This window comes from Drosophila montana, unplaced genomic scaffold (assembly GCF_035044405.1).
Source record: "Drosophila montana isolate Dmon_TW-CO22-7 unplaced genomic scaffold, ASM3504440v1 contig_3217_1, whole genome shotgun sequence".
In the NCBI taxonomy this organism is placed as follows: Eukaryota; Metazoa; Arthropoda; class Insecta; order Diptera; family Drosophilidae; genus Drosophila; species Drosophila montana.
Genome location: NW_026998097.1, coordinates 1201492 through 1228703, shown reverse-complemented (window position 1 = coordinate 1228703; position 27212 = coordinate 1201492). Strand labels below are relative to the sequence as shown.

Sequence of the window (27212 nt, the reverse complement as noted above, 5' to 3'; positions counted from 1 at the left end):
TCACGATATTTATGAAATATAGAGAATAGCCAAGATGCCGGCTCGATTCATATCCACCCTCGCAGCAGCTACCTGCTAACTCCTTTAATCTTTATATCTAGCTGGCAACGCTGTTTCACAGTCTCCCACGCACCACACTAAATAGTTTCTGACGCGGTTCTCTTCTCACGCCTTTTCTCGCTTTGCACTTGTTCATAATTTTGTTTTGTTATGTTTTGCCAGCTTGTTGTTCGCTCTCTCTCTCTCGCTGCGGCTCTCTGCTGCTATTGTTGGTATTGTTGGTTGCGTCGAACCTGTTTGTTAGCCGCCTTTTGGATTGACGCTGCGGCATTTTGCGTTGATTTTTAGTTCGAAACTAGCTGCAAACGTGTGCGGTTCGCATTTGTTTTGAATTCGGATTTTTTTACATTTCTCTCGTTTGCCGGATTTTGTGTGTGTGCTGTTTAACATCCGAAACGCATCCGTCGTCACACACTCGGTTCCGGCGCGGCAATATAAAAATCTACACAAAATTCCGCAGCAGCAGTATAGAAAAAAGTATGTGAAAGTCTTGCAACAGCGTACAACGCGGCGTATGCGAAACACATTTGCGATGAGCGCAAAGACGAGCTGCGAAAATTATATTTTAAGATAGTTATTTGGTCATAAAAGTCGCTTTCGCAGCACGTTTAGTTGTTGTTTTTTTTTTTACAAAGTATTTACTATTTACTGTGAGTTATTGTTTTTAAGCAGTTGCTTTGCTTGTTTCTATTGTAGCTTACACTTTGGTAATTTACGGCGTCACGCCTTAATGACTGCAACAAGCGTCAACAACTGACGAACAGCTCAACGCAGTTCTGTTTTTTGTTGCACATGCTTATAGAGAGACGCACACACAGTCTCGTGTATTTCCACCTCTGACACGTTTGTCTACCTAACAGGCACACAAACACACACACACATACACGTGACTAGATGCATTGCCCACGCCCTTTTATCAGAATTGAAAATCAAAATCTTGGCCAATGTATTGTTATAGTTACTTAAAGCCTAAACAGCTATGTTTTTGGCTGATAGATGGAAACTTTGAATCATCAAGTTTGGGCTAAATGGGAGAATGTTGTAGCTTCTGCTAGCTCCATCTAAAGAGAGAGACGACGCCTCGATTTAGCTAGCTTGCCTTTGTCTTGTGTGCATTGCACACCCTTTGCGCGATGCATCAATCAAAATCAAATCGTTTTATAGCCTTAATTACATTCAAGCAGCCATAAAAGTCGGTTAACAGTTGCTGCACATTTTCATTGCTAGCAGTTGGTCAGCCGGCGCAGAGTCGAAGGCGGCTTTGGCGCATTTCGGATTTTCATTTTGCTTTTGATTTCGATTTCATTTTCGCTTTCCGAGACGCTACTTAACGACGTTATCAGAGCTCAGAAAATCACAAAATGAAAAGCGCGTGTCTGTGAAGTATTAGCCATATAAAAAAAAAATAAAAGACAGACCCAAAAGACGCTGCAGCTGCAATTGTTGTTGCTCGTATCGAAATGATTTGTAATGAATAAAGTGAAGTGTGGCTCAAGTCGGTGTTTGTCCATTGCGAAAGTGTGTCTAAAAAAAATTATTAATTATATTTTGTGTTGCTTCTGTTCAATTTGTAAAGCTTGTTAAATTGTGCTTGAAAATTGAAGTTTAGTTGTGAATCGAAATACAGCTGAACAGGGTTGGCAAACGCTTGAGACAACCCACCGAGATCTAACTAACAATTTCAGGTGTGAACAAATAATAAACAAGCGTGTTTTAGTAAAGTGTAAACGGTTAAAATATGAACCTGAGATCAATGAGAACTATAATAAATCAAAGCGAATCAAAGCTTTGTATAGAAAACATGTGTTGTCCAGTGTAACAAGTGTCTAATAAGTATCTGTCTAAAAAGTATCTCTCTTAATCAAGCGTAAACACACGTAACTTAATGAAGATACTTTGCTAACATACAAACATACAAACTTTTAACGGTTTTATCTTATCAAGGAAAACACATCTTGAAGGCAATTTCAATGAAGCGCACTGCGGCCAATGGCCAAACAATAAGCAAATGAGTTAACTGTTAACTGAAAGATAAGCGGTATAAGCCAACATCTATATATACAATTACAAAACTCCAAAGCAACAATCTTTCATATGGATGATGAATATTATGAATATTTTCCCTATGACCGCAGTCATATGAGAAAAATGTGCGTATACTTAACGATTTATGGTTGCTGTTTGTTTGTGTATTTGTTTGTTGATGTTGTTGTTGTTGTTGCACCTAATTGTCATGTAAAGCATTGTTAAATGTATTCTTAAGAAAGAAACCGCCATGAAACACGCCCACAGCAAATAACACCCACATAACAATAAACACTTTCGCCTTTGCCAACAATTTACTGTGCCTGTGACTCAGCTCTATAAGTATTATATATAAATATGTGAAACTGGTACCTGCATCATATATATATACATATATCTTTAGAAATCGCACAATCGTTACATGTCTTGACCCCACAACCCCCTCTTATCTGGTTGACTTGACGTTGCCATAAATAATATTCAATTGATTTTCTTACCTATTGCATTAAATGTAGCATGACAAAAAGTCTTTGAATCGTGCATAAAACTTTTACAAAGCTCGGCCATTCATAACGTTTATAGAGGGGGGAAAGGCAGACGAGGGAGATATATCTGGTACTTGCAAAAAATAAAATTTAATGCTTCTCATATGACATATTTAAAGTACTTGCTGTACAAATTATTAATTATTTCTTATTTGAATTGGAAAATTAAAAAATGTTATTTTTTATTTTTTTAATATTATGTATTTAATTTCTAAATATAATGGCCGACTATATATTTATCCAATGAAAAAAAAAAGGCTAATAATAATATTATATTATATGTAAATACAAATGTAGATATTAACTATTATCTTTCAATCCAATTATATATCCCTCTCTTTATCTATGTATCCATCTATCAACCTGTCCAACTTATAGTCTTTCTGTCTAACTATTAACTAGATGAATAAATCGGTTATCCAACAATTCTCCTGTTACCTGTCTTATTATTAGTTTGACTATTGTTTACCAAATTTATTAGTTTTCTGTCTATTCTTCCCATTAATGTTTGCTTCTCAATTTATTAACCAGTTATCTCTCTGACTATTTACATATTTACTCTGAATTATGTTATGTTTGTTTCGCAAAAGTTAAGAATATTTATTATTTCCGTAGTCTTTAGTGCACAGGCACTCGTAGAATACTCTAAGAAAATCAGCAGAGGGTTGTTTCTTATTGCAATTATTGTCATAGTATTAAAAAATCCGCGTTAGGACCGTGTCAAGTGCGTCATGTGCACATTTTAACAGCCAACTGTTAATTAAAGCCTTGTTCACGTCACCTGACAAAGGGTCGCGTTTCACAAAATAAAAATAAAAAACTACCTTGCCCCTCCTTTCTTGCCTACAAGTATCTATGGAGCTTGTAACCTGTTTGCCGCACTTGTTATTACCTGTTGTCCAGTGCAAATAAGGTAAAAGTCAAGCAGTCAAGACGAAAGTTTTAACGATCCAACTAAATTATGAATACTTCTTTGGCTATAAAGCTGAGTGGTAAGACGAGGGGGTAAATGAGGGGCACGCAAAATTAAATAATCAGCTAAAGTCGCGAGTTTCTTGAACTTCGCGCTGCGTTTTTCTGCTTAAAATTCAAAACAGACAATGAAACTTCAACAGAGCTGGCTTTTTATTATTTATTATTATGGCAGATATATCTGTTAATATTACGATGCATGGCTCAGCTTTTTTTTTTGTTGTTGTGTATATTACCTTGACGCACTTGCCCATCCCCAAGTCAATCAATCAAATTTCAAATTATGCAAAAACCAACAACTGTCTGTCTAACTAAGCCGCAGCCAAAGTTGTCTACAGATTGACCCATATTTGCATTTATAAATATGTATTTGCGCCTCCGCATGCAAATGCCAAACGATTTGTTTGGGAGGGATTTTCGGTAGCTTTTCAGTACAAATTGGCTCACAATGAAACGCCTCAATGCCTCAAGTACTTCTTACAATTACTTTTAGCCGTAATTCGTGTTGTGCTTGATTGCAGCAATTCATTCCGATTGCCAAAGGATGGACAGTGTCTAAACACGCCTTTCAAGTCTTGGCTCATAAAGTGCCTGGGAAACGCCTCTATTTTTATGGCATCTTTAATGTTGTGAGTACCGTTCATTTGGGAAGTTTCAAGCTAGCTTTGTGCAGGTGAAATGCTCATTTTAATTACGCTTACTATTGTCATTTCTGCGCACTTTTTTTAAATTCAACTAGAAAAGTCACTTTTAATTAAAAACTTTCCAGTTTTTAAGGCGTGTTGCTCCCTAGACGAAGGTCTTAAGGCGAACTGTGAAATGAAATTGAAGGAATGAATTCATTTAATGAATGAACGATGAATGTTGTAATCCCACCTAGAGACTAAATTTCTATTTAAAAATCTTTTAGAAAACAAATCAATATCTGTGACTGCGCTCTAAGAACCCTATTTGCTAGGCTTTAGCTTAAATCAAAAAAAAAGGGTGAAGAAATAAAGTATGTAAAAATATTCTATCTATTCATTTATCAAGCTCTGCTGGCATTTCTATCCGTATCTATTGCCAAAATCGGAGCAATGAACTCGCTTTCAAATAGAATACTCTGCAAATATGCATATATACTTTCCAGTTATGTCATTTAACAGGCAAATATATATGTATATATATATATATATATATGTATATTTGTGTGAACTTCTATGGAAATCAAACGTGCCCGTTGCATGTGCGACCTCTGCCTTTCATATTTTATACCCTTTGCAAGCCAAACAAAATTCTCGACTGCAAACCAAGCGGAACGCAATGATAGCTGGCGGGAGGAGTGCGGGCAAGTTGCGGACTCCACACTGAGCGTGCGTCTAATAGAATTTTTACGTAATAAGCGGAGGGGGGGGGGAGTGGAGGTGTGCGGTAGGGAGTCGCTCAATCAACAGGTGTGCGCCCTGGGCCTGGGCCAGAGTCTGGTCCTCTGTGCGCATGTGACAATTTGACAGTTTGTCGTTTCTTTTCGCTATTTGAATAGTTTATGTATAATTTTGTTGAAGAGTTTACAAAGTAGATAATGTTTGACGGTCATGAAGATAGATTTTGTATATTACCCGGCATTGCTCGTGGCAAGTTTTGTGCTAAAAGTTTGAGATATTACTTTTTCTCCCAATTTCGCCCAAGGCTTTATTGCAAAGTTTGTTTAAAGTGTATCGAATAAATAGGTATTTGTTGGAATCAATTTCCCAAACCCCTTCTTTCGGTTTTGGCTGTGCGTTGCTCACCAATCAGTCAGTCAGTCAATCAGTCAGTCAATCAGTCAGTCAGTCAGTCAGTCAGTCACGACAACCATTTTTATATATAGAAGATGTTTTTCTAGGGTATCTTAGCGACGGATTCTGTGCAGTCAAATTTGTCTAATTGAGCAAACGTCAAATCAAAAAGATTTTGATAGATATCATAAGCAATAGCTTAAAATTAAGGGAGCGGGAGAATTCAGGTGACTTTGTTAGGGTAGGTTAGGGTAGCTTCCGCTTTTGTGCAGTAAAAATGTTCAACTTGTATTTTTAATCAAATGCGAAAGATGAAGAGTGGAAGAGACTTCAGGTGACTTTGTTGGAGTATCGCAGCTTCGGCTTTTGTGCAGAAAAATGCCTTATTTTTTCAAACTTTTATCTTTTATCAAAAGCGAAAGACAAAAAGAAAGAATAGAATTTAATGGGTTTTGTTAGGGTATCTGAACTTCGGCCATTGTGCAGCATGAATATTTTTACAAACTTTTCTCTTTTATCAAGAGCTAGTTTAAGTGGCTTTGTTAAAGTATCTTAGCTTCGGCATTTGTGCAGTAAAAATGGGCTATTTTTGCAAAGGCGAAAGATTAAGAAAGCAAGAGAATTTAAGGGAATTTTTTGCCAACATTTATATTTAATCAAAAGCAAAAGATAAAAAACGTTTGTTAGGGTACCTCAGCTTCGGCTTTTATGCAGCAAAGCTTGCCTATTTTTGCAAACGTTGTCATTTATGAAAAGCTAAAGACACAGTCGAAGACGGCATAAGAATTTCAGGTACCTCACACAGGCGAAATTTGTTTATTAATTGCGAAACATGAAAAACCGCAGCCACAATTTCCGGCTGTCGTTTCAATTACCCGCAATTTCAGCGTGTTCCAAACTTTTTTTTTAATGTTATTTAAACGGAACCCAAATACTGTGGAACCAAGGTTACCTACTTCGGTCTACAGCTGTCCAAATATTAGCGCACATTTCAATTGATTTCGTATCAAGCAAAAATTAAGTTAAAAGCATAATAATAATTATAATAATAGTAAAACACCAAACGCGACCTTAATCATATTATGTTAAAACAGACTTTTTTTCTGTTAGCTTTGGTTTTTTAACTTTTATTTTATTGTTGATTACATGCCATTACCTTGATCGTTTTTTATAATTAACTGTCAGTTCTGTGATTCGTTGTTTTTTCGCTATTTATTTAAAAAAAAAAAACTGAAACATTTTGTTTTTTTTTTTATGAATTTAGTGCGAGCGACGCGTTTGAAAAGTTGTTTAACAACGAATTTGTTTAATAATTTTTCCAGTTTTGAGTGTTTGTGTCTTATTGCAAACATTTGAATACTCAATTTGTTGCAGCTGCTTCATGTGTTGCACATTGAATTGTGAATGCATGTCTGGCAACATTCTAATGTCGCAAACACTTTGATTAACACCTGCTGCCACATTTGGCATCAATTTATGCTGCGATTTAATGCCAATTTCAATTTGCATCAATAAAATCAAATGCCAACCACTGCACCAAAACTCAACGCTAACCGCACAGCTCAAATTGTTTTTGCATACCCTGTACATGTTTGAAATACATAAATAGGGTATAATACGTTTTGCAAATCGTTTATATCTATTTATTTTTAATCAAGATATTGCATATTCATGGTCCTGATCGAGATGATTCAATATCCTTGTATCACTCGTTCCTTCTAAGTCATCCACGTGTCGCTCTCTCTCTCTTTTCATATCCCTCTCATTTTCTCCATTTCTCTTCCATATGCCTTTCTTCATATCCTTTATCTCTCTTTCTTTCCCTTTCTCTTCACATCTCTCATATTCTCTCACTCTCTCTGTATGTCTCTCTCATTATCTCCCTCTCTTTCCATGTCCCCCCTCCCCCTTTCTCTCTATCTTTCTCTCTCGCGATCTCTCTTTTTCACCCTCAATGTCTCCTTTTCTCTCAGTGCCTGCCTACACGCCATTTCTTTCACACTTGCTCTACCAAATATCATCTTTCTATGAGATTTTCATAAATTTAAGTTGTGACTTTTGATAATTTTAGGGATATGTTTAATTGTGAGTGAGTAAACGACGGAGAGGAAGAGAGATCTACTTATTGAAAATTTGAGTTATAAGAGAGTATATTTATTTTAGTGTAATTCCGACCTGCGTATAGGGTATATTTGATTCGACTTTACACTCCCGAAATATTTATTTTTGTACTTTTTATGAAGACTCGTAGTTGTGTATATACTCTATCGTAACAAACGAGGCTTGGTTAAATTCTCAATAAAGTTGCCAAACATAGCAATAAAACGAAAATGCATTTAATAAGATTTTACAGTATTTCATTTCATTATAAAGTGCAACAATATTATTTGCTTTGCATAGATTTTAAATGAGGTACATATGAGTTTTATTTTTAAAGAGCATCTAGTTTCCCGCAAGAGTATAATTCTTTTTTTTTTCTCTCAAGTTTTTCTGTTGCTTGGACTGAAAATTGCCGCACAAATTGCGCAACTTCGCAGCACATTAAAATTGTTGGTCTACCCAACACTTTGGACAATTTGCGCGTTGCCAATTTAGCACACAGACAAATGTTGCCAACATATTTAAATTTTTGATATTTTTTTATAGGCACGCAACTTTTGCATATGCATATTTATATAACTGAATCAATGTTTTATTTATTTGGCTTGGAAAAACTTTGCCAATTTGCCTTTGGCTTTAGTAGCCGGGTTTTTGCTAACATTTGTATCTCTCCTTCTTGTTTTGCTTACGTTTTATAGCCTTGCTTTAAATAACTCATAAACCAGATGACAGTTTTTATTTCTAGCGCAACAGCAAAGTGGGTTAATGAGTTCAGTTTTGGGGTAGGGCGAGGGAGGGGTCTAAAGCGCGAGCAGCCGAGGCTGAGACCGAGCCTTATAAAAACAGATATATTTTTAATTTTTCTCGCATTTTTATTTTCTATGTGTTTGACTCTTAATGTTTTTAATTTTTGGCTCAATTGGGCTGCAAAGTTTTTTAGTTTTATTCGTCTGTTAAAACCGATTGGGGCTTGCTTATCTACATATATTAGCTACATTTATAAGCGTGAAAGCGCCAATATTCCATGCAATTTCCATGTGGTCGCAATTGTGAATTATTGTATACCCTGAACTCATTAAAAATGGGTAGCAAGGGTATAATGGTTTTGTGCCCAAGTATGTAACACGCAGAAGGAAGCATCTCCGACGCCATAAAGTATATAAATATATTGATTTTAATCGAATCGATCTTGCCATCCCCGTTTTCCGTATGTATGAACACGCCGTTTCCAAGCAATCGATACTAATATCCTGTTTTTGAGCAAATCTTTGAGGTTAAAAGAGCTAGCTCACAAATCTTGACATGTAACTTCTATAATCTCTATATATAAAACTGTTTGTCCTGACTGACTGACTGACTGACTGACTGACTGACTGACTGATTGGTGATCAACGCACAGCCCAAACCGTAAGAGCTAGGAAGCTGAAATTTTCACTGTAGCTACCTTATGTGATGTAGGTGCACGTTAAGACGGGGTTTCGGGAAATTCCACCCGCAAGTGTGGAAAAATCGCGAAAAACGTTTGTATGTAACTTTTTTGTTTACCATCCGATCGGCCGCAAACTTATTTTCAAAGATCTTTGTTCAAATTCATTTGAGGGGTGTTTCACACTTTTAGGAAAATCCATACCTCCTTGGTGGAAATGGAGGTCAAAGATTTGGTGGGTGACGTTTCGCGCTCAAATTCATTTCCAGAGATCTATAAGAAAAATTATTTGAGACGTGTTTCACACTTTTCGCAAAATTCAAACTTCTTCGGGGGGAATGCGACTTAAAGATTTTTTGGGCGAAGTTTTAAGTTGTGTCCGATTTGCTTCAAACTTATTTTCAAAGCTCTTCATAAGAATATAATGAATACGTGTTCCAGCAATTTGGGAAATTCCACTCGCAACATTGGTAAATTGGCGGAAAACGTTTCTATGAAAATTGTTTGTTTACCGTCCGATAAGTTTCAAAATCATTTTCAAAGCTTTTTGAGAACGTTGATTTTTAACATACGTTCCACGGGCAAGGCCGGGTTATACCCGCTAGTATTATATATAGATTAAGTATCTTTCATTTTATAACTATCAGCACACCCGCCTCCACCACATAGCTATAAATCAAATAATTCATTCAATGTGAACTACCCCACCAATTTAAACCACAATTTTGATGCTATTGTCTTGTTGAGATCAGACATCAGATATTAAATAGCACAATAAGATATACTGCTGAAAATATCAACAAGATCGATTAAGAAACACAAAAGTTATTAAAGAAAACTTGTGAATATATGGTTAAGCCGCGTGGCTGTGAAGTCTTGGTATGGCTGTGAGGTATGAGGCGGGGCAAGGTTGAAGAGAGTTGCGTGTTCGACCCCGGCCTATGGATTTAAAAAAAATTTATATTATATCCTAAACCAAAAGAGCACGTAGCGCGCGCTGCATTTGGCGGGAAAGAAGAAGATCCAGGGTATCCTCTAGGCGCACTTTTACTTTTCTGTTTTTTACCTATTTACTTAAAGTATTTATATATTTATTTAAGTTTGTATATTAGAAACTGTTTACATATTTATTTTGATATTAAATATATCGTATTTTTTTGAATTTCTCCATTTGTATATTTAAGTTTTACATTCCTCGCAATTTAGCTGCACCCCAGTTTTATGGCTGACGAATTTTCCACACACCTGCAAATGCAAAAATAAAAAATATTTCCCCATTTGACACGTTTTCTCTAAATGCACTTTACACATTTTTCATGCTTTTTTTCACTTTTACAACTTAATTTTAGTTATTTTCGTCGCAATTATGTTGTCTTTGTGTTTGTTGTTGTTGTTGGTTTTGTTACATTTTCTTGGCTGCATTTTCTTTCCATTGTTATTTGTTGTTGTTTTTATACCCTTGCAGAGGGTATTATAATTTTGTCGTGAAATGTGTAACGCATAGAAGGAGACATCTCCGACCCCATAAAGTATATATATTCTTATCAGTATCAACAGCCGAGTTGATATAGCCATGTCCGTCTGTCCGTCTGTCCGTCTGTCCGTCTGTCTGTTTCTATGCGAACTAGTCTCTCAGTTTTAAAGCTATCTTTATGAAACTTTGCAGAAGTCCCTCTTTCTGTTGCACGCAGCTCATATGTCAAAACCAGCTGGATCGGACCACTATATCATATAGCTGCCATAGGAACGATCGGTCGAAAAGTAGGTTCTTGTATGAAAAATATTTTTGTTTATAAAGTTATCTTTACTAAACTTGGTATTTATTAGTTTTACTACGTTCCCCATATATATGCAAAATCCTATTAAGATCGGACAACTATATCATATAGCTGCCATAGGAACGATCGGTCGAAAATTAAGTTTTTGTATGGAAAATTTTTATGTTTTTCAAGATATCTTGACCAAACTCGGTACTTATTAGTTTTACTAAGCTCCCCATATATATGCAAAATTCTATTCAGATCGGGCAACTATATCATATAGCTGCCATAGGAACAATCGGTCGAAAATTAAGTTTTTGTATGGAAAATTTTTATGTTTTTCAAGATATCTTGACCAAACTCGGTACTTATTAGTTTAACTACGCTCTCCATATATATGCAAAATCCTATTAAGATCGGACAACTATATCATATAGCTGCCATAGGAACGATCGGTCGAAAATTATGCTGTTGTATGGAATTTTTTTTGTTTTTCAAGATATCTTGACCAAACTCGGCATTTATTAGTTTTACTATGCTCCCTCCACTTATGCAAAATCTTATTCACATCGGGCTACTATATCATATAGCTGCCATAGGAACGATCGGTCGAAAATTAAGTTGTTGTACGGAAACCTGTTTTGTTTTTCATGGTATCTTAACCATACTCGGCATTAACTATTTTCCCTGTGCTTCTTAGAATCGGGCAAAGCACTATAAGCATTTTGAAAAGGTTGGGTCTGCAAGGGTATTAAATCTTCGGTGTGCCGAAGATAGCACTTCTTTCTCGTTTTCTTTCTTTTTACCTGTTATTCTTTGACTTTGTGTGTCTGTAGGCATCAATAGTTTGCGTGGGTGGCCATTGTTTTCCTAATTTTTTTCCTTTTCTGTTGATTTTCAGTTTTATCACGTGTTTGGTTTTCTTTTTCCTTATTTTCGGTGCCCACGTTAGTTGCTTTTGTTTGGGTTTTCTTCAATGTCAGCTGGTTTATTTGCATTTTCTTCAATGCGCAATCAATTTACAGAAATTTCGTTGCTGGGGCTTCAATTTGAAGGGCATTAAATGCATTTGTTCATAAAGAATTTAAGGAATTAGATTAGATATACGGTACATGGTATAATAATTTTTAATGCTAAATACAGTATATTAATATATAACTACATTTCAATATTTATTCTCAATTTGTTTGCAGTTCCGGCCGCAGGCAGATAAGTTCCAATGCCTTAGCTAGGTAAGTTTTGCTTTGCTGAATATCTGAATAATTAACGCTTTAGTATTAAAGATAATGTCTTGAAATCCAAGTATATATCAAATACAACTTACGTATTTGTTTTATATGAACTTGATTGCATTTTGATTCAATTTGAATTGGTTTGACAGTCACGGTATTACAGTCACAGTTTGGCAGCCAGAGCGCGAGATGCATTTGTCAGTGTCTTGGCTAAATACAGTTTGGTACGCATTGCATTTTACAGTTTTGATTTCATTGTGCTGCGGTTTGTGTCTGCACTACGCGTAGTGCTTGAAAAGCTTCAGTTGGGCGCAGATAACAGAAATACTGGCTTAGTACAGACACAAACCGCTCGAAGCTATTCACAGTAGCAAAGACTGCAAAACTTCAAAATAAAAAAGAATAAAATACAATATAATTCTCAGTCAAAGTTTAATAAAACTTGATAAACTCTTAAAAATTGTGCTGTTGCATTTACTTTTAATTCGTAAATTCAATTCTTTTCATATATCCTGCTACTTGTTTTCAGCCAACTCTACAGATCATCGAGTTTCAACTCCTCTGGCCGTAGCTCCAACTGTGATACAACTGAGGATATGTACAGCGACATAAGCCTGGAGAATCGTCATGATTACGATTATAGGGTAAGTCCACAGTAAATTTAAAGAAACAGTTGTAAAAACATAAGAAAAGATTTTGGAATATGTATAAAAACAAATTTTTGAATGTGCTGTAATACATGCTGAAAGTATTTTGAAATAGATTTAAAGACTTCTATGATTTTAGGCTCTAGAAGTAAGAAGAGTTGTTCGTTTCTCAAGCATCTTCCTTAATTCTCTCTCTTTCGAATCGCTACTCAATGGTTTTGCAATTTTTCTTGCACAAGCCGTTACAAAAATGTTAAAACACAACTTTTTTAAAATGTGCAACGTCACAAATCTTCAACTCTCGCATGATGTGGCACAATCTTTGAGATACTTTGGCGAGACGAGTATGTGGAGAAGGGGCGGGATGGCTTTCAATGTCTCTTTGAAATCGAGTGTCGATCGTTTTCCATAACGAAACCCTCGATGAGAAGCAAAATCTGCACTTGACCAGCGACAGTGACAAAACAGTTGGACAGATTTGGGGGCCAGCTAATTTGGCCATTCATTAACGCCAAATTCCAATTCAGTCAACGTCGCGTCATTTTCTTTAACATTTGAACGTGGCTGGAAAAGCGACTGCTCGCGACTTTTCACTTGAATTCGCCCGCTACAAAATTCGCAAACGTGTTTTCCCTCGTCTTTGTCTTTGTCGCTGGGTCTTTATTAAGCCGTGGTTAGATGCCAGCCAGGCAGGTGAAACTTTATTTGGTGTGGGTTGTGTTCGGCCCGCCTGCCACATCCCACCTGCCCCTTCGCCTGCTGTTTGCTGCCTGTTGTTATATAAAATGCAGCCACTGATTTGGCCTCCCCGGCTCGGAGAGATACAGAGTGAGTGCAACGGCGCCTCAAGGTCATTGAAATCGACTCGAATCGCAGTTGGCCATTTTGAGAAATTTCGTGCAAACCCCGATTGCCAATTTACTAAACCGCTGGGCAGTCGCGGACTTGGTGCCAATGGGGTCAGCTTACAAACCTTTTCACTTAGCCGCAATAATGTTGGCAGCGTGTTTTTCCTCTTCCGGCTGTAAACATCTTGTATATTAATTGCTTTATCATTAAATGTTCAATTTACCTTATTTATTGAACCATCATCTTTAGCAATTACAGAGCCGTCTTTGATGCGGACAGCTTTGCTTGATCCTTAATCGTGATTGCTTTCATGATTGGAGCTAATCTTTCTATCGAGATTTCCAGGAAATAGTTAACTATGACTAAATTATAACAAAAACACTTATATTTTTATTCACGTAACGTGTTCTAATTTAGAATAATATATTCCGGCTAAACCAAGTATTATTATCCATAACTGATGTTTTTTAATAAGGGTAATCGCAACATAACATTTAAATTTTAATAACAGCTTGTAAAAGTTGGTTATCATAACAGAGCAACAGTTAGGCATTACAGCTGTGAAAAATGTTAAAGTAGTTTTGGTTAAAATGATGGACTGTACATACCTTTATCAGTTAAAATTCAAACCTTTAACAGGTGCTTAACAGAATACTGAAACTGTAAAAAAACACTGCTGTTAAAAATTCTCGTAAATATAAACACGTACATTTTCCTCACATACTAATCATAACAGAACTGTAAATATTTTGATCACTTAAAATGCAATCATCTAACAGGTGCTCTACAGAACACAAAAACTGTAAGATAGTAACTGCTGTTAAAATTGGACTCATGTAAAAATGAACTAAAACTGTTAACTTTCCTCACTGACTTATCTATCATATCAGCATTGTACATACCTTAATCACTTAACATTCAATAATTTAACAGGTGCTTAACAGAACAAAGGCACTGTAAGATAGCCACTGCCGTTAAGAAGGGACACTGTAAATAGAAACTTAACATATGAATTTTCCTCACAGACTTAACATAACAGCACAGCAGTAAGAAGGGTGGGCTATGTTAAAAGTCAATAATAATTGTTGACACCAATTTGGGACTTTTTAAGAAAAGCTATAAATATGTTTGTACAATTAACTGACAGATTAATTTCTTTAGGTTTCTTTAAAAGCTCTATTTTTGAATATATTTAAATAAATGGCAACTTCTTTGGCTGCGGTATTAATTGAATTTTCAAAAATTCACCTCAGACCCAAGATATCCGGCAGGCGCTCTGTAAAAGTATTGAATGGGACAGCAAAGCGACAAAAAAATTCTGTTGTTATGCAAATTATTGAGTCGGTCAAGCGACAGGTGTAAATTATAAATTGTAAATTGTTTTTACCTGTCGCTGGTTGATGCTGCTGCTGCTGCCGCTGCGCGTAATTATTTGTAAATTTAAAAAAGCAAATAAAAAGGAGTAAAGACAACAACTGCAAACGACACAAGAGATGCGGTGAATGGAAAATGAAAGGTGTCCGCACATGAACAAAATAAGAAAATTCCGAAGGCAGGAAAAAACAAACCAAAAAAAAAAAAAAAGAGTGAAAATGGCAAAAGAAAAGACAACAAAGAAAAAGAATGTTGCGCAAAAATATCACGTACGAATCATTTGAAGACCTTTGATTGTTCTTTTATGCAACAGGCCAAACGGGAAACGGAAATGCCGCAGTAAGCGCTGAAACAGGAGCTCTAGTGCCTAGCAGAGGGGCAGAAGGTTGGAAGGGCGTGGGGTGTGGCTTGTTGTTGGCAAATCATTTGCAATGCGAAATGGACACCATTCAGGGGCGTCGTTGATTGTTGTGTGAAACTTGGCGTTGCATACAAAATGAGCGAAAAGAATAAGCGGGGCCGAAGGTATTAATTGATAAGGAAATACGAAACAACAATTGACAGCAACAAAGAAATGAGAGAAAACATAGTTGAAATTTAATTGCAACTAGAAATGGGAGCAAAGTCTTAGGAAAGTTGGTAGAACTAGATCTAGACTCTAGAGATATGGAAATTGTTCAAGTATTTGCATGCAATGGCTGTGCTGCATTTGGCTTTAACCGCATAGCAAAGACACGAACCACAAGTTTTAGAAGTAGAAGAAAAGAGAAGGGCAACGGTATTTGTAGTTTGGATAACCTTTTCCTCAGTTCCTGCCTTAATCTTTTTATTTGTTTGGTTTTCATTAGATGATGGGAAATATTTTTGTATATTCAATGGAGTTTCTTTAGGCTATTTTATTTATTATTATATTACGCATTCATCAGGCTCTACAAAGGGCCGTGGTCAATTAGGTCAGAATTGTCTTGGGTTTCATCAAGCGCTCGTCTACGCAGTTTGCAGATCCGTACATGACAAAAACCTGTTTTCTCTGGTAGGACTTATTCTTGAGTATGCCTAATGTATCTGGTCGCCCCAATATTCCATTCCCCAAGACAGAATTGAATCTGTACAGAAACCATTCTTGATGTTTGCCCTTAGGAGTTTAGACTAGGATCCTCGTGTGCGGTTACCGTCATACTTCAATAGTCTCCCTTTTTTAATTATTCGTAGAACTATACTATTTATTCATATTATAATAAATATTAACGGGTGTAAGTCTAGTCTTGTGGGTTGACTTACTAAACTCCTCTGTTCCAACTAGACTAACAAGTAATTGTACACCTTTGTCGCTTAAATTTTGTTCAACTAACTATGCCTCGTATAAGCCTCTGTAATGCTGGTTGTAATCACCACACGGGTCCTTTGTGGAGTATTACAAAATATTCTGCTCGGAGTCTTTTCTTTCTCGTATAAAGCCATCTATTCTAAATTATTTAGTAAGTAGATAGTCTTAGTCTATAGTCTTAGTTTTTATCTGTTTATGTATTTCCCCTCGGTTGGTTGGGCGGAAGGTAGGATGCAGCACATCGGGATTCGGACCAAATCGCTAATATGCCTGCATAACCTAAAGTATTACGGATAATTGTAAACAATTTAAGAATGTGTTTAAATTTTGCTCAGAAAAAGTCTACATTTTGCTGCTTGTTGTGTGCCTGGCATCTATATTAAATAGATTCAATTCGTTTGTTTACCTAATTGACTATTTGACATATTAAGTGTAAGGCATTAGGAAATCTGAAATATTGAACAGCCTGCGCTACGGAGACGCCAAGTGCAGTACCCACAATTTTGTTGTGGCTGTGGCAACGTGAAGCAAAAGGCATGTCGTCATGGGTTGCAAGAGAGATACTCCACTTAAATGCCGAAAGACAATCTGACAATTGAACAAATTGCAAATGCTATTGTTTTTTTTTTTTTACATACTCGAATGCCTACAGTTATAATTGCATAAGTGCGTCCCCACACTCGCACAATCGCACACACACATACACACACAACATGAGTGTGACATAGATTGGTATCGCGGGCGACGACGTTGCTTGGAAAGTAATGTGGGAGCAGATCTTACTCTCAGATACTCTCGAGACACACTTCAGTTCAGGGGGCAAGCAAGAAGTGGTGTGTGTGTGTGTGTGTGTGATGGGGGTGGGGTGGTGGGTTGGGGTTATGCAACTAGGCGCGCCATATAAATCACTTGTACAGCATCTTCCGCATTTGATTAACAGCCCCCCAAAACACAAAACCCAACTGACCTTAGCTAATTAAACCGTCTAGCACACCTTGCTGGTGCGTTCTTTTCTTTTGCTTTTCACTTTTGCTGCGACAGAGAGCCAAACAGAGCATTGACAATTAGCCAGAAGCGGCGTAAGAGCCAAGAAAAAGGGCGAACATGGAATGAGGCCAACAGCCAACAGCGGTTGTCCATTCCCATGGAAACCTTTGACCAACCTTTGAACGGAGTCGCCGTTGGCCACTGTGCCAAGGTAAAATGTGTAAAAAGTTTTCATTTTACAGCTTCTGTTCGTGTTGAATGGCTTTTTAACATTTTATGGTGCTTTGATTGCGAGTACAAAAAACGGAACGAATGAAAATTCGAATCTATAACTATATTGGACTTTCTTTGAAAAAAAAAAAAAACTGCACTGAAATTGATTAAAACTTTGCCTTATAGACTTGCTGCAAAAATTCTATAACCTGGAGACTTGTTCGTTTGTGCTCTTTTTATACCCTTGTAGAGGGTATAATAATTTGGTCATGAAGAAGAAGACGTGCTCGACCCCATAAAGTATATATATTCTCGATCAGCATGAACAGCCGAGTTGATATAGCTGTGTCCGTCCGTTCGTCCTTCCGTCCGTCTGTTTCTATGCAAACTGTCGTCTTGAAACTTTGAATAGATCCGTGTTTCTGTTGCAGGCAGTACATAAGCCGGGATCGGTCAGATCGGACCACTTTATCATATAGCTGCCAAAGGAACGATCGGTAGAAACGTAGGTGCTTGTATGACAAAAGTTCCAAGATATTTTCTTATCAATCTCAGCCTTTACGAGCTACACTATTCTAACATATCTGCAATAGGGAAATGTGTACAGGAGTATTACATCTTCTTTCTGTAATTTGTTTAATTTACTTTGTGAATTATTAATATAAATCTTTACGATAAATTTCTTCTGGCACCTCAGTTAATTCCTTACAAATTAATTATCGATGGATCGTTCCATCTACTGAATGTGTTGTTTTCTTTAATAGGACAACAACAAATGGCTTGGTCTTCCATCATATCGATTAAACAATTTTCTGGCACCTGCCCACACTCTCACACACACACACACACACACAGCCCGCAAGTCCATAGTCCGCATTTAAAGCCGGCAAAACATAAAGAGCATAGGGCAAAAGTGAGAAAGACAAATGTGAGACAGCCAGAGTATAAAACAGTAAAATCATAAACGAAAATCGATTTTTAACCCAAATGTGACGCTGACCCAGAAAAGCTGAAACACTTACAAAACCCACGCGACGTGGAACTAAACGAATTGAAGCACAAAATGTTGCAATTATTATAATTAATGCAAATGCGCCTGAAATGCGATTAAAAATTTAAAAAAAGAAAAGAATAAAGCTCTATGGCAACGTTCAAGAAACGTTTAAGTTAAATGCGGAAAATGTTTGTAGGGCAGGAATTGTAGCGACAGGAAATAGAAAATTCTTAGAAATCTTATAATATGTTCAAAGAACTTTAAGCCTTTTTTTTAAAGATTTTTGTGTATTATTAATACATATATTATAAATCTTGTAGTACGTACATATCGTAGATATAGGAAGATAATATATTTTTAATAGAGAATTGCATAGATTGATTTCAATACTCAATATTTATTCTTGCCCTAGTTTTAACAGGCATTAAGCTTGATCTATGACCATCTATTCATGTAATTTTTATCATCTCATCATCTTCCTTTTTTGTTTTCTATTTACTTATTTAGTTATTTCAAGCTTTAAGAGTATAGCTAGTTTAAGAATAGCTTTTAATTTGATATATAGTTATATACTCTTGAGGGGTGTATTATAACTTTGTCATGTGAAACGTAAAGAAGGAGACATCTCCGACCCCCTAAATTATGTATATAATCTAAGTCCGCATCGATAGTCGAGTTGATATAGCTATGTCAGTCTATCCGTCCGTCTGTCTGTCAGTTTCTACGCAAACTAGTATCATAGTTTTAAAGCAAGGTCCGTTATTTATGCGAACGTCAAATCGTATCAAGATCGGACTACTATGCCATATAGCTGACATAGGAACGATCGGTCGGATATTAAGTTCTTGCGTGAAAAACTTTTTTGTTCACCAAGATATCTTGACCAAACCCGTATAACTGTCATGCTTACATATGAGCCAACTTTTATCAATATCCTACGATTATATTATATAGCACTATAGGAAGAATCAGTCGAAAAATGAGTTTGGGTATGGCAAAATATTCTGTTGTCCAGCATATTTTGATCAAACTCTGCATTTACGAGCCTCACTATTCTCACATATCTTCAAAACTGGAAGGCAAAGATCTACAAGGGTATTACATCTTTGGCATGCCGAAGATATCCTCACTTTCTTACCTGTTTAGAGCTGAAATTCAAGCTTTACGAGTTTAGTTATATATATATATATATATATATATATATATTTTTAATTATTTTCTTTTTTGCTTAATGCATTCAAAACTTTTATTCCTCTCCAACTTTTCTTAAATATTTTTGGCATTACTTCATGCTATTATTAAATACTAATTGAACATTATCGTCTCTTTTACTTCCAGGTAAGCAACTACACCGAAAACCTACACATACTTAAGAGTACATATATCACCCAAGTTTATTATCTAACTTTGCTGCTGGGGTAAGTGTCAGACAATGAGTCCAACACCTGCGACGGGCACAAAGAACTGTTTTTGCCTATCAGAGGTAAAACATCGCGAAAAGAATTGGCCATAAAATGTTCACGTTACGTAGTTGCTGTTTTTTTTTGTAGTTGATTTCCCACACGAGGCGTCTCTTAAGCGAGGGCGTGGCACTCGACTCATTGGCTAAGAGCAACAACAACAACAACTGATAAATCCTACGCCTTTTGTTAGTTTTGTCCGTCCGTTTGGTCTGGGGTCTATTACGTCATATTTGGACTGTGACTTGTGCTTGTAGTTGCTTTTAAGCCTCTTTTTCTCTTTTCCACTTGTATTTCTTTTTTTTTTGCAAGGTTGTACAAGGCAAACGGGTGTTACATTAATAGTCAACTAGCTCGCGCACTTGCCGCACCAAAAATCGCCAACTTTGGACATTGTTGTTGTTGTACAATTATATATTATAAATAATGAGACAGTTACTAGCAGGCAGGCGGGCAGGTTGGCTGACTAGCAGGGAGAGTAAACAATTACGGCCTACGTGCGAATGAAATCACGCTGAACTTTTAACATTTACAATTAAAGGAAGTGATCCCAGGTAAAGTTATTTCAGTTGCTGCGGAGGCTTAACTGTATTTCTCTTTTTCGTATTAGGAGAACGTGGCGTATACAATTTATTTCAATAAAATCTTATTATAATATTTAAAAAATTAAAAGTTCACTTAAAATTGATTGAGTTTGACTAAAATTTCGAAATTCGATGATTACAATTCGAGCTGTAAGTGCATTGATTGCATCTGCTGTGAGCAAATGAACTAGCTCCGTAACCCAACACTCTTTGCGAACTTGTTCGCATACACTTATCTGTAAATACGAATAACCAGCAAAACAACTCTTTTAACAACTTTTATCATTTGGTTATCTGCATATTTATGAACACACTGACACACATACCCATATACCTATGGCTATACCTATATTGCAGCTCAGCAAAGCCATTCTACAAATAAGATTTTATTTGGCAATATTATGAAACTTGATAATCTTTGTTTTTATGCTTTTATTGTCTGCGTGTTGCGGCAGTCTTTCAAGCACGAATCGTGTTATTTGCATTTGATTAGTCAAACACTTGGCGTACAATTGTTTACTTTATTTAATAAATAGCAAATAACTTAAACTTGAATATAAATAGCCAATAAGAAGCAGCCGCAATTGCAACTTCATGCGGTCATTTATTTGCGTTTCAATTATTTTGGTTTTTGCTGCTGCATTTGTACACAAATTTAGTTTGTTTGGTTGGTTGCTGTGACGACGCTCGAAGACTGCTTCGATAAGTACCAATACTAACTAAGTAGCGCTAGGCAACCAAGAAGTTAAAGCACGCGAGGGTGCTTAGTAACCGGTTTCTCAAGAAGTCTCCAGATAAAGCATTGTGAGTTCTTATAAAAAGTGAATTAAAACTATTTTAGTTCATTTGAAACACTGGTTCTTAATAGACGATCTTTGACTGGTTCCTTATTAGCCCTGTTCTTTTTATCAGCTGTAGCTCTAGCACTCTCTCTCTCTTTCACTCTGACTCATTAGTTCAATTGGTTAATTTGAGCTCAGTTCACTGCATTTGTATGCACCCTTTCACGCCTCTTCCTCTACATATTGCTATTACTTTTGTTATACCTTGCTTTCTCACTACAAATATCTCTTGCTAACTCGCATTAGTCGCATTTTCGGCGACTGCGACCGCGACTGCGACAGCGACGTCAGCGGCACCCAACAAGTGAGCTATGAGCGCCAACGTCGCTGCTAGCGTCGACGCCAATGTCTTCTATGCTATGCTTCGCCCGCTCGCAACGTACGTCCGTAGACTGTGTGCGCTCAGATTGCATTTAACTCTTGCCGCGTGCACAACGAACGAAGCGATAACAACGGAAAAACGGCCGCCTCGCGTTGGCTGGGGAGTTCCGCTCTCTTGCTCTCTCCCACTCTTAGTGTGCGTTCGGCTGAGCGCTCGCTCGCGTGTTTAACATTTTGTGTTGTTGTTGTGTTGTTTTGTTTTGTTTTTGCTTGGAAAATGCAAAAGACGCCAACAGCAGCTGCATCAGCGTTCAACTCTGCAGTTGTTGTTTCGGGTTTTCCTCTTTGTGGTGGGTGCTAAATAATTTGCAATAAATATTCGGGCTAAAAGAAAATGTGCCAAGTGTAAATTCAATTTGCTACAACTAAAGATAAAATAAAATAAAAAATAACCAAAAAATAGTTGGCTACCTTTTATCGATTGCCGATTCATAACGAGCCTTTATCAGTTACGTGTGTCAGGTGGCTCGTCTTAACGTTTTTGTGTGCGGCTCATTAAACGATTATTCAATATGAAAACTGAGACGGCCACAAAACGACGCTAATTGCGGCGTCTGTTGTGAAAAACTTTACGTGTCTCGCTCGATCTGCCGGTCTATGGCCACTCAGCCGGCTAATCGAAAATAACGCTGGAATATTGCTTGATTGATCTCTAATTGAAGTTTGTGGTTGAATAAAGGGCTGCCAAAGCTGTTTAAACTAAATAATTGAACAGATGTGTTTCACATAATAAAGAATACAGTTCTCTTAACAAATAATGCAAGACAATAAACTGTAAAAATAAACAAATTATATATAAATTTGATAAATAATATAATATATACCATACTTTTTGGAAATATATATTTACCGCATATCTGTTTAAAAGTCACAGAAAAATTCACCTAAAAATTTTGATCTTGAACATTTTTATTTAAAGCAAAAACTCTTTACCCGTTACTTTCTTTAAGTATTAACTTAAAAGCAGTAAAAAACGGAAGTTTGGGGCAATCAAAAGCCCCCTTTTTCCCTGCCTTTTTTTTTTGGGTATTAACTGCTATAAAAAAACCCCTAAAATAAGTGAAAAACCTTCACATAAATCACGCACAATTTCAAGTTCATTAAAAATAGTTTCTTCTATTTTTGTTTTTCTCTGGCTTGCCCGTGCCCGTCTGTCTGCTCAAGCATTTTTCCTACCGTTAATTTTGTTAGAAATTTTCATTAGGTTCTCAATTAGCAGACAACATTATAACGGCACATGAACGCCAGACACAAAACCGGAACCAGAAGCCAATAACGAGAGGTCTCTTCCCATTCACAAGTTAAGTCAGACATGAGGGAAATCACAATCTTCCGTTGATGACATCAACACAATGACACGCACACAGCTGCAGGAGATAGAGGCGGGTAGGGGGTGTGAACGCCTCCCATCTTCTGATGATGACGCGTGACAATCGTTGGACACCCGCATGCGTGTCCCGATCCCAGCTGCTGGCTACTCACATGGTTCGTGTCCGCGCTTATTCACTTGCGCTTTTGTTAGGGGGTTCGGCCAGAAATTCCTCATAATTATGCGTTGCCGTTGCTGCGAGAGCCGCCGGAACGGGTGGTTCCAACAGTAGCAACAATTTATGAAAACAATTTCGTATAGCTATATAGAACAGGGCTTTTTGCAAGATCTATGCTCAAAAAATGTACAGAAAACTTTTTAAAAATGCTCAAAACTAAAAACTCGAGATTAAAAGAAAATAATTCATTAAAAATTTCGATTTTAATTTCGTGAAGAAGTCACTTCTATCTTCTCTGGAACCACCCTCGTTGAGCAATGTACCATATGTGGAGAGCAATTCCATAAGTACCGCGGCCCCCATTTGATGGGACACATATGGCAAATTGTTGATTGAAAGGCCAGCACCCAGTTTTCTGCTCCCCAGAGGACAGAAGCCCGAGCGCACGCAGATCGTCGTTGATTTCTTTGTGGGTTTGTTCATTATTTGTTTGCCTATTTTTAAGATCTGCCCGTATCGCCGGGGGTTGAGAGACTCTCTGCTGTCTATTTCTCTCTCGTATGCTCTCACTCTCTTACACTCTCTCTACCCCCTCGTAGTGCCTTTATCTGTGGCTCTCTCAGTTTGTTTTTGCTATAGTTCACTTTGTAAAAATGCCCGTGAATTTTGCGTTCAGTTTGCCTTTCGCGTTTCGCGTGTTGTAGTCGAATTTTTTTTGTTTGTCGGGTTTGTTTATTTATACGATAACGAATTCGTAATACAAAAAAGAAAAAAAAACGTAAATCTTTTAAATACATATTTATCAAATTTGTGGATATTAATGATTAGTCGAGCAAGTGCTGAACTGCGTTGAATTTCATTTGAATTTGTACTTTTAACGAGGGTGCAAAGTTTCCACAAAATTAAAAAGTCAAATTGACCAAAGTCGGGTCCTTTTTAATCTTAGTGATTGGAAAATTGCAAGTTTTTTCCAATTCAAATTCCTTTTTTTTTTATTTGCGTCCACTTGACATGCAAATTAAAATTCCATAATAATAAAAATGGCAAAAATCTCATAAGCAAAGATAAAAATGAAATTGATTTAAAAATGTTTGAAGCTCTTTTGTTCAACACACACAAAATATGCTTTGTATATTGTGTTGTTGCAAAGAAAATTTGCATTTAATGAGCTGCTTGCTGCTTATTTATGTAGTCCCAGCTCAACCCCGTCTCCTGCCTGAGAGGCCAGTTGATATGAAGGCAATTGTATGTAAATGTGCTGTGAAAATCATTTTGAACAGCTAATGATATATTTTTCTTTTTTTTCTCCTGCTGTTTGCTGCTATTGACTAAAAGTTGATGAGCAAATGTTGAAATAATCTTTAATATTCAAACTAAAGAAAGTTTATACGTGGAGTTAATTAAGAGATGGTTTTGTTAAGGCTCTTCCATTTGATTATATTTATTATAATGGAAAACTTGACTTAATCTAATCGTTTGTTGTTCTAGCAATAGTTGTTCTTAGTTATTCAACTTTAGTCAAACTATTTTTTCTGCATTTTGCGCTTTAAAGGTTCATTTGAACTGGTTTGCAAGTCTCGTTTCTTTTAGTTCACTTGAGCTGATTTGCTTGAGTCTTTGAGAAGCTATATAGAAAACTTGACCCAATCTAATCGTTTGTTGATTTACTTATAGTTATTCTTTGTTATGCATTAACTTAAACTGTTCTATCTGCCTTTTGAACTGTATAAGTTCATTTGAATGGTTTGAAAGTGTCATTTCTTTTAGTTCATTTGAGCTGATTTGCTCCAACCTTTGATAAGCCCTAATGAAATAATTCTAAGCGAGCTGTTGCTTTAAGGTATATATGTTAAACGAACAGTATTCTATCTTCCTGATCTAATAATAGTTGTTCTTGGTTATTAATTTGTTTAAACTGTTTATTGTGCCTTTTGAACTAAGTAGGTTCTTTTAAACTGATTTGCAAGACTCATTTCTTTTAGTTCAATTGAGCTGATTTGCTGATTTTAAACCTTTTAAGAAGCCTTTTGGAAAAATTCTCAGCGAGCTGTTGCCTTAAAGTATATATGTAAACCGAGCAGTAATCCATCATATTAAATTTTCCTACATTTTTCCACTGCCAGCCCCAAATAAAACCTTTAGATGATGTTTAAAAAGTCCACCCTAAGCACCAAACCGACAAATTCTAAACCATTATCAATCATTTTCCGCTGCGTTGCTCCCCTTGACACCGTAGAGAATTGACCTTACCGGGGCCAGGGGCGCGTTACCTATAAAGTCGACTACTGATAAGCTGGCCAAATGCTACGATTTGTATATGTTCGTTGTGTTGTGGTGTGTATTTTTTCTTGCATTTATTTTCTAGCTTAATAGGCTAAGCAATGTGTTTTTTCCATGGTTGGCGAGCAGCAGAGCATTGAATTTGGCGTAATTAGAAACTAGTTGGGGATATGCCAAGGCACGAATGGAACAAAGCCAAAGATAAACAGCGACAAGCCCTGGACATGCAAAATAATAAAGCAAACTGCTTTCAATACACTCGAAGAAAAAACGTACAACCAAGTTGTTGTCAGAAGTTGCAGTCGAGATTCTAATTGTCTTTTTAGACTGGCACAAAAATCATTTTACGCTCTGCTGGCTCTACAAGCTTGATGCTTACATAATGAAGATGAAAGAGGAACTTCAAGTAGACTTTAGCAGTTGCTGCTGCTTCTATGATTACTGCACCGTTTAGAGCGGGTTCTTCTTCTTCTACTGCGCTTTTTCTTACTGCAACTGCATTGAGAAATTATGCAAAAGGCAAGGTGAGAGATCAGTGTGACAGCAAACAGCTGTTGTCTGTCTCCCTGACAGCCCTCCACATTGGGAAACGAGGTTACCAAAGTTTTTATGTATGTGTGTGTGTGTGCATGTTGGCCAAGTTCTAGAAAGGGCTCAGCGTGTGGGCGTCGCAAAGGCTTTTGTGTAATGGACATGGCAAAAATGTTCTCTACCATCAGACAATGAGTTTCAAAACTGGCGCAAATCCATGTGGTTGTTCTGCGAATGTGTAAATGGATGAGCTTGTTAGGATTTAATGCGGTTAAATTGCTTTCCTGGTAGAGTTGGTCGATTCGAAAGTAGAACAGCTGTGGATTATGACAATGCCTTCAAATTGTAACAGCCAACTATCTACTTTGAGCTGGGCCAAGTAAGCTTTACTCAGCCTTTCAATTGGGCTAAATTATGTCAACGCCGGGCGGGATGAGAACATATGTAAACATTTTTGTTTAACTTTTAAAAAGTTGTTCTAGTTACTCATATGTTTTAACAATTACTTGATCACATTTATTGAGCTGTGAATATTTGTTTTTGTTAGCTATTGTTGCAGCTTTTCGTATATAAAGACTAATTTGTTTAATAGAATATATCTATTATTTACGTACAAGTTTTCTTCTGTTTCACTGAAAAGCTAAAAGCTTGGTTAGCTCTAATTCAATAAATTAATGTAATGTGCTGCCAATTTAAAGTATGTTTTTTTTAAGAAAAACATTTTCGGCTTAGTCTTTCTATATGTAAATGCTTATAAATGAGTTTGGCATACATTGGAATGTCCATTAATGAATTCAATTCAATAAAATACACCCAGCCAAATTTCTTTTGTGATTTTTTTGTGTGTGGGCAGCAACCTTAAGAAAGCTGTAAAACTCAAAGTCACATCATTATGATTATAGTTTTTGGTAAATATCATTTTCATTTTCACGACATGCACGTTGCACGTTCTGTAGGTGGGTCATTAACTTAATTTTCATTGTCTGAAAGCGTGAGCGCCCGCAACTGCAACTGCAACTGCAACTGCAACTGCAACAACAACAACAGCATCTGCACCTGCAGCCTGTCGAGGGCCAGCCACAAATCAATGTGCATGAAAGCATCATAAAAATGTCTGCAGCTCATCTCACATTGAATATCACGCATACGCCACCGATTTATCGATTATGCTATGTTTATAAATGGCCGCCCATTAAAGCGGCTGCAGCTGATGAAAAACAAACACCAAATCTTGTTTTTTCTTACGCGTTTACTTTGCAGTAAATTTACTGCGCTTTTCTGGAGAAATGCTTAAAATTAAAAACCAAAAGAAAAAAAACACAGTGAAAAACTTGGCGACAGAGCTTAAATTGTTGTTGTGACTGGTGAAAGTTGTTGTT

General features: G+C 36.7%; 1 protein-coding gene and 1 long non-coding RNA gene across 10 annotated transcripts in view; one reads left to right on the top strand and one right to left on the bottom strand.

Annotated features, from left to right (window-relative positions):
• nuf (rab11 family-interacting protein nuf) overlaps positions 1–27212 on the top strand; it is a 56048-nt gene that overhangs the window by 19396 nt on the left and 9440 nt on the right. For 4 of the 8 annotated variants that reach the window (XM_064689253.1, XM_064689256.1, XM_064689255.1 and 1 more), the window contains 2 exons: positions 11839–11877; positions 12407–12521. In XM_064689253.1, coding sequence (XP_064545323.1) covers positions 11839–11877; positions 12407–12521 — 154 coding nt within the window. Of the gene's footprint in view, positions 1–452; positions 538–2193; positions 2211–11838; positions 11878–12406; positions 12522–21666; positions 21826–27212 lie in introns of those variants that run through there. The other 4 variants (XM_064689261.1, XM_064689258.1, XM_064689252.1 and 1 more) reach the window with 4 other exon arrangements.
• LOC135433252 (uncharacterized) lies at positions 11750–12497 on the bottom strand. Of its 2 annotated transcripts, none has more exons than XR_010437046.1 (3): positions 12356–12497; positions 11970–12262; positions 11750–11914 (listed from the first exon to the last, which is right to left on the bottom strand). It is a non-coding gene; the product is annotated as an uncharacterized LOC135433252 (long non-coding RNA). The 2 variants fall into 2 exon arrangements; XR_010437045.1 differs by having other exon boundaries at positions 11750–11900.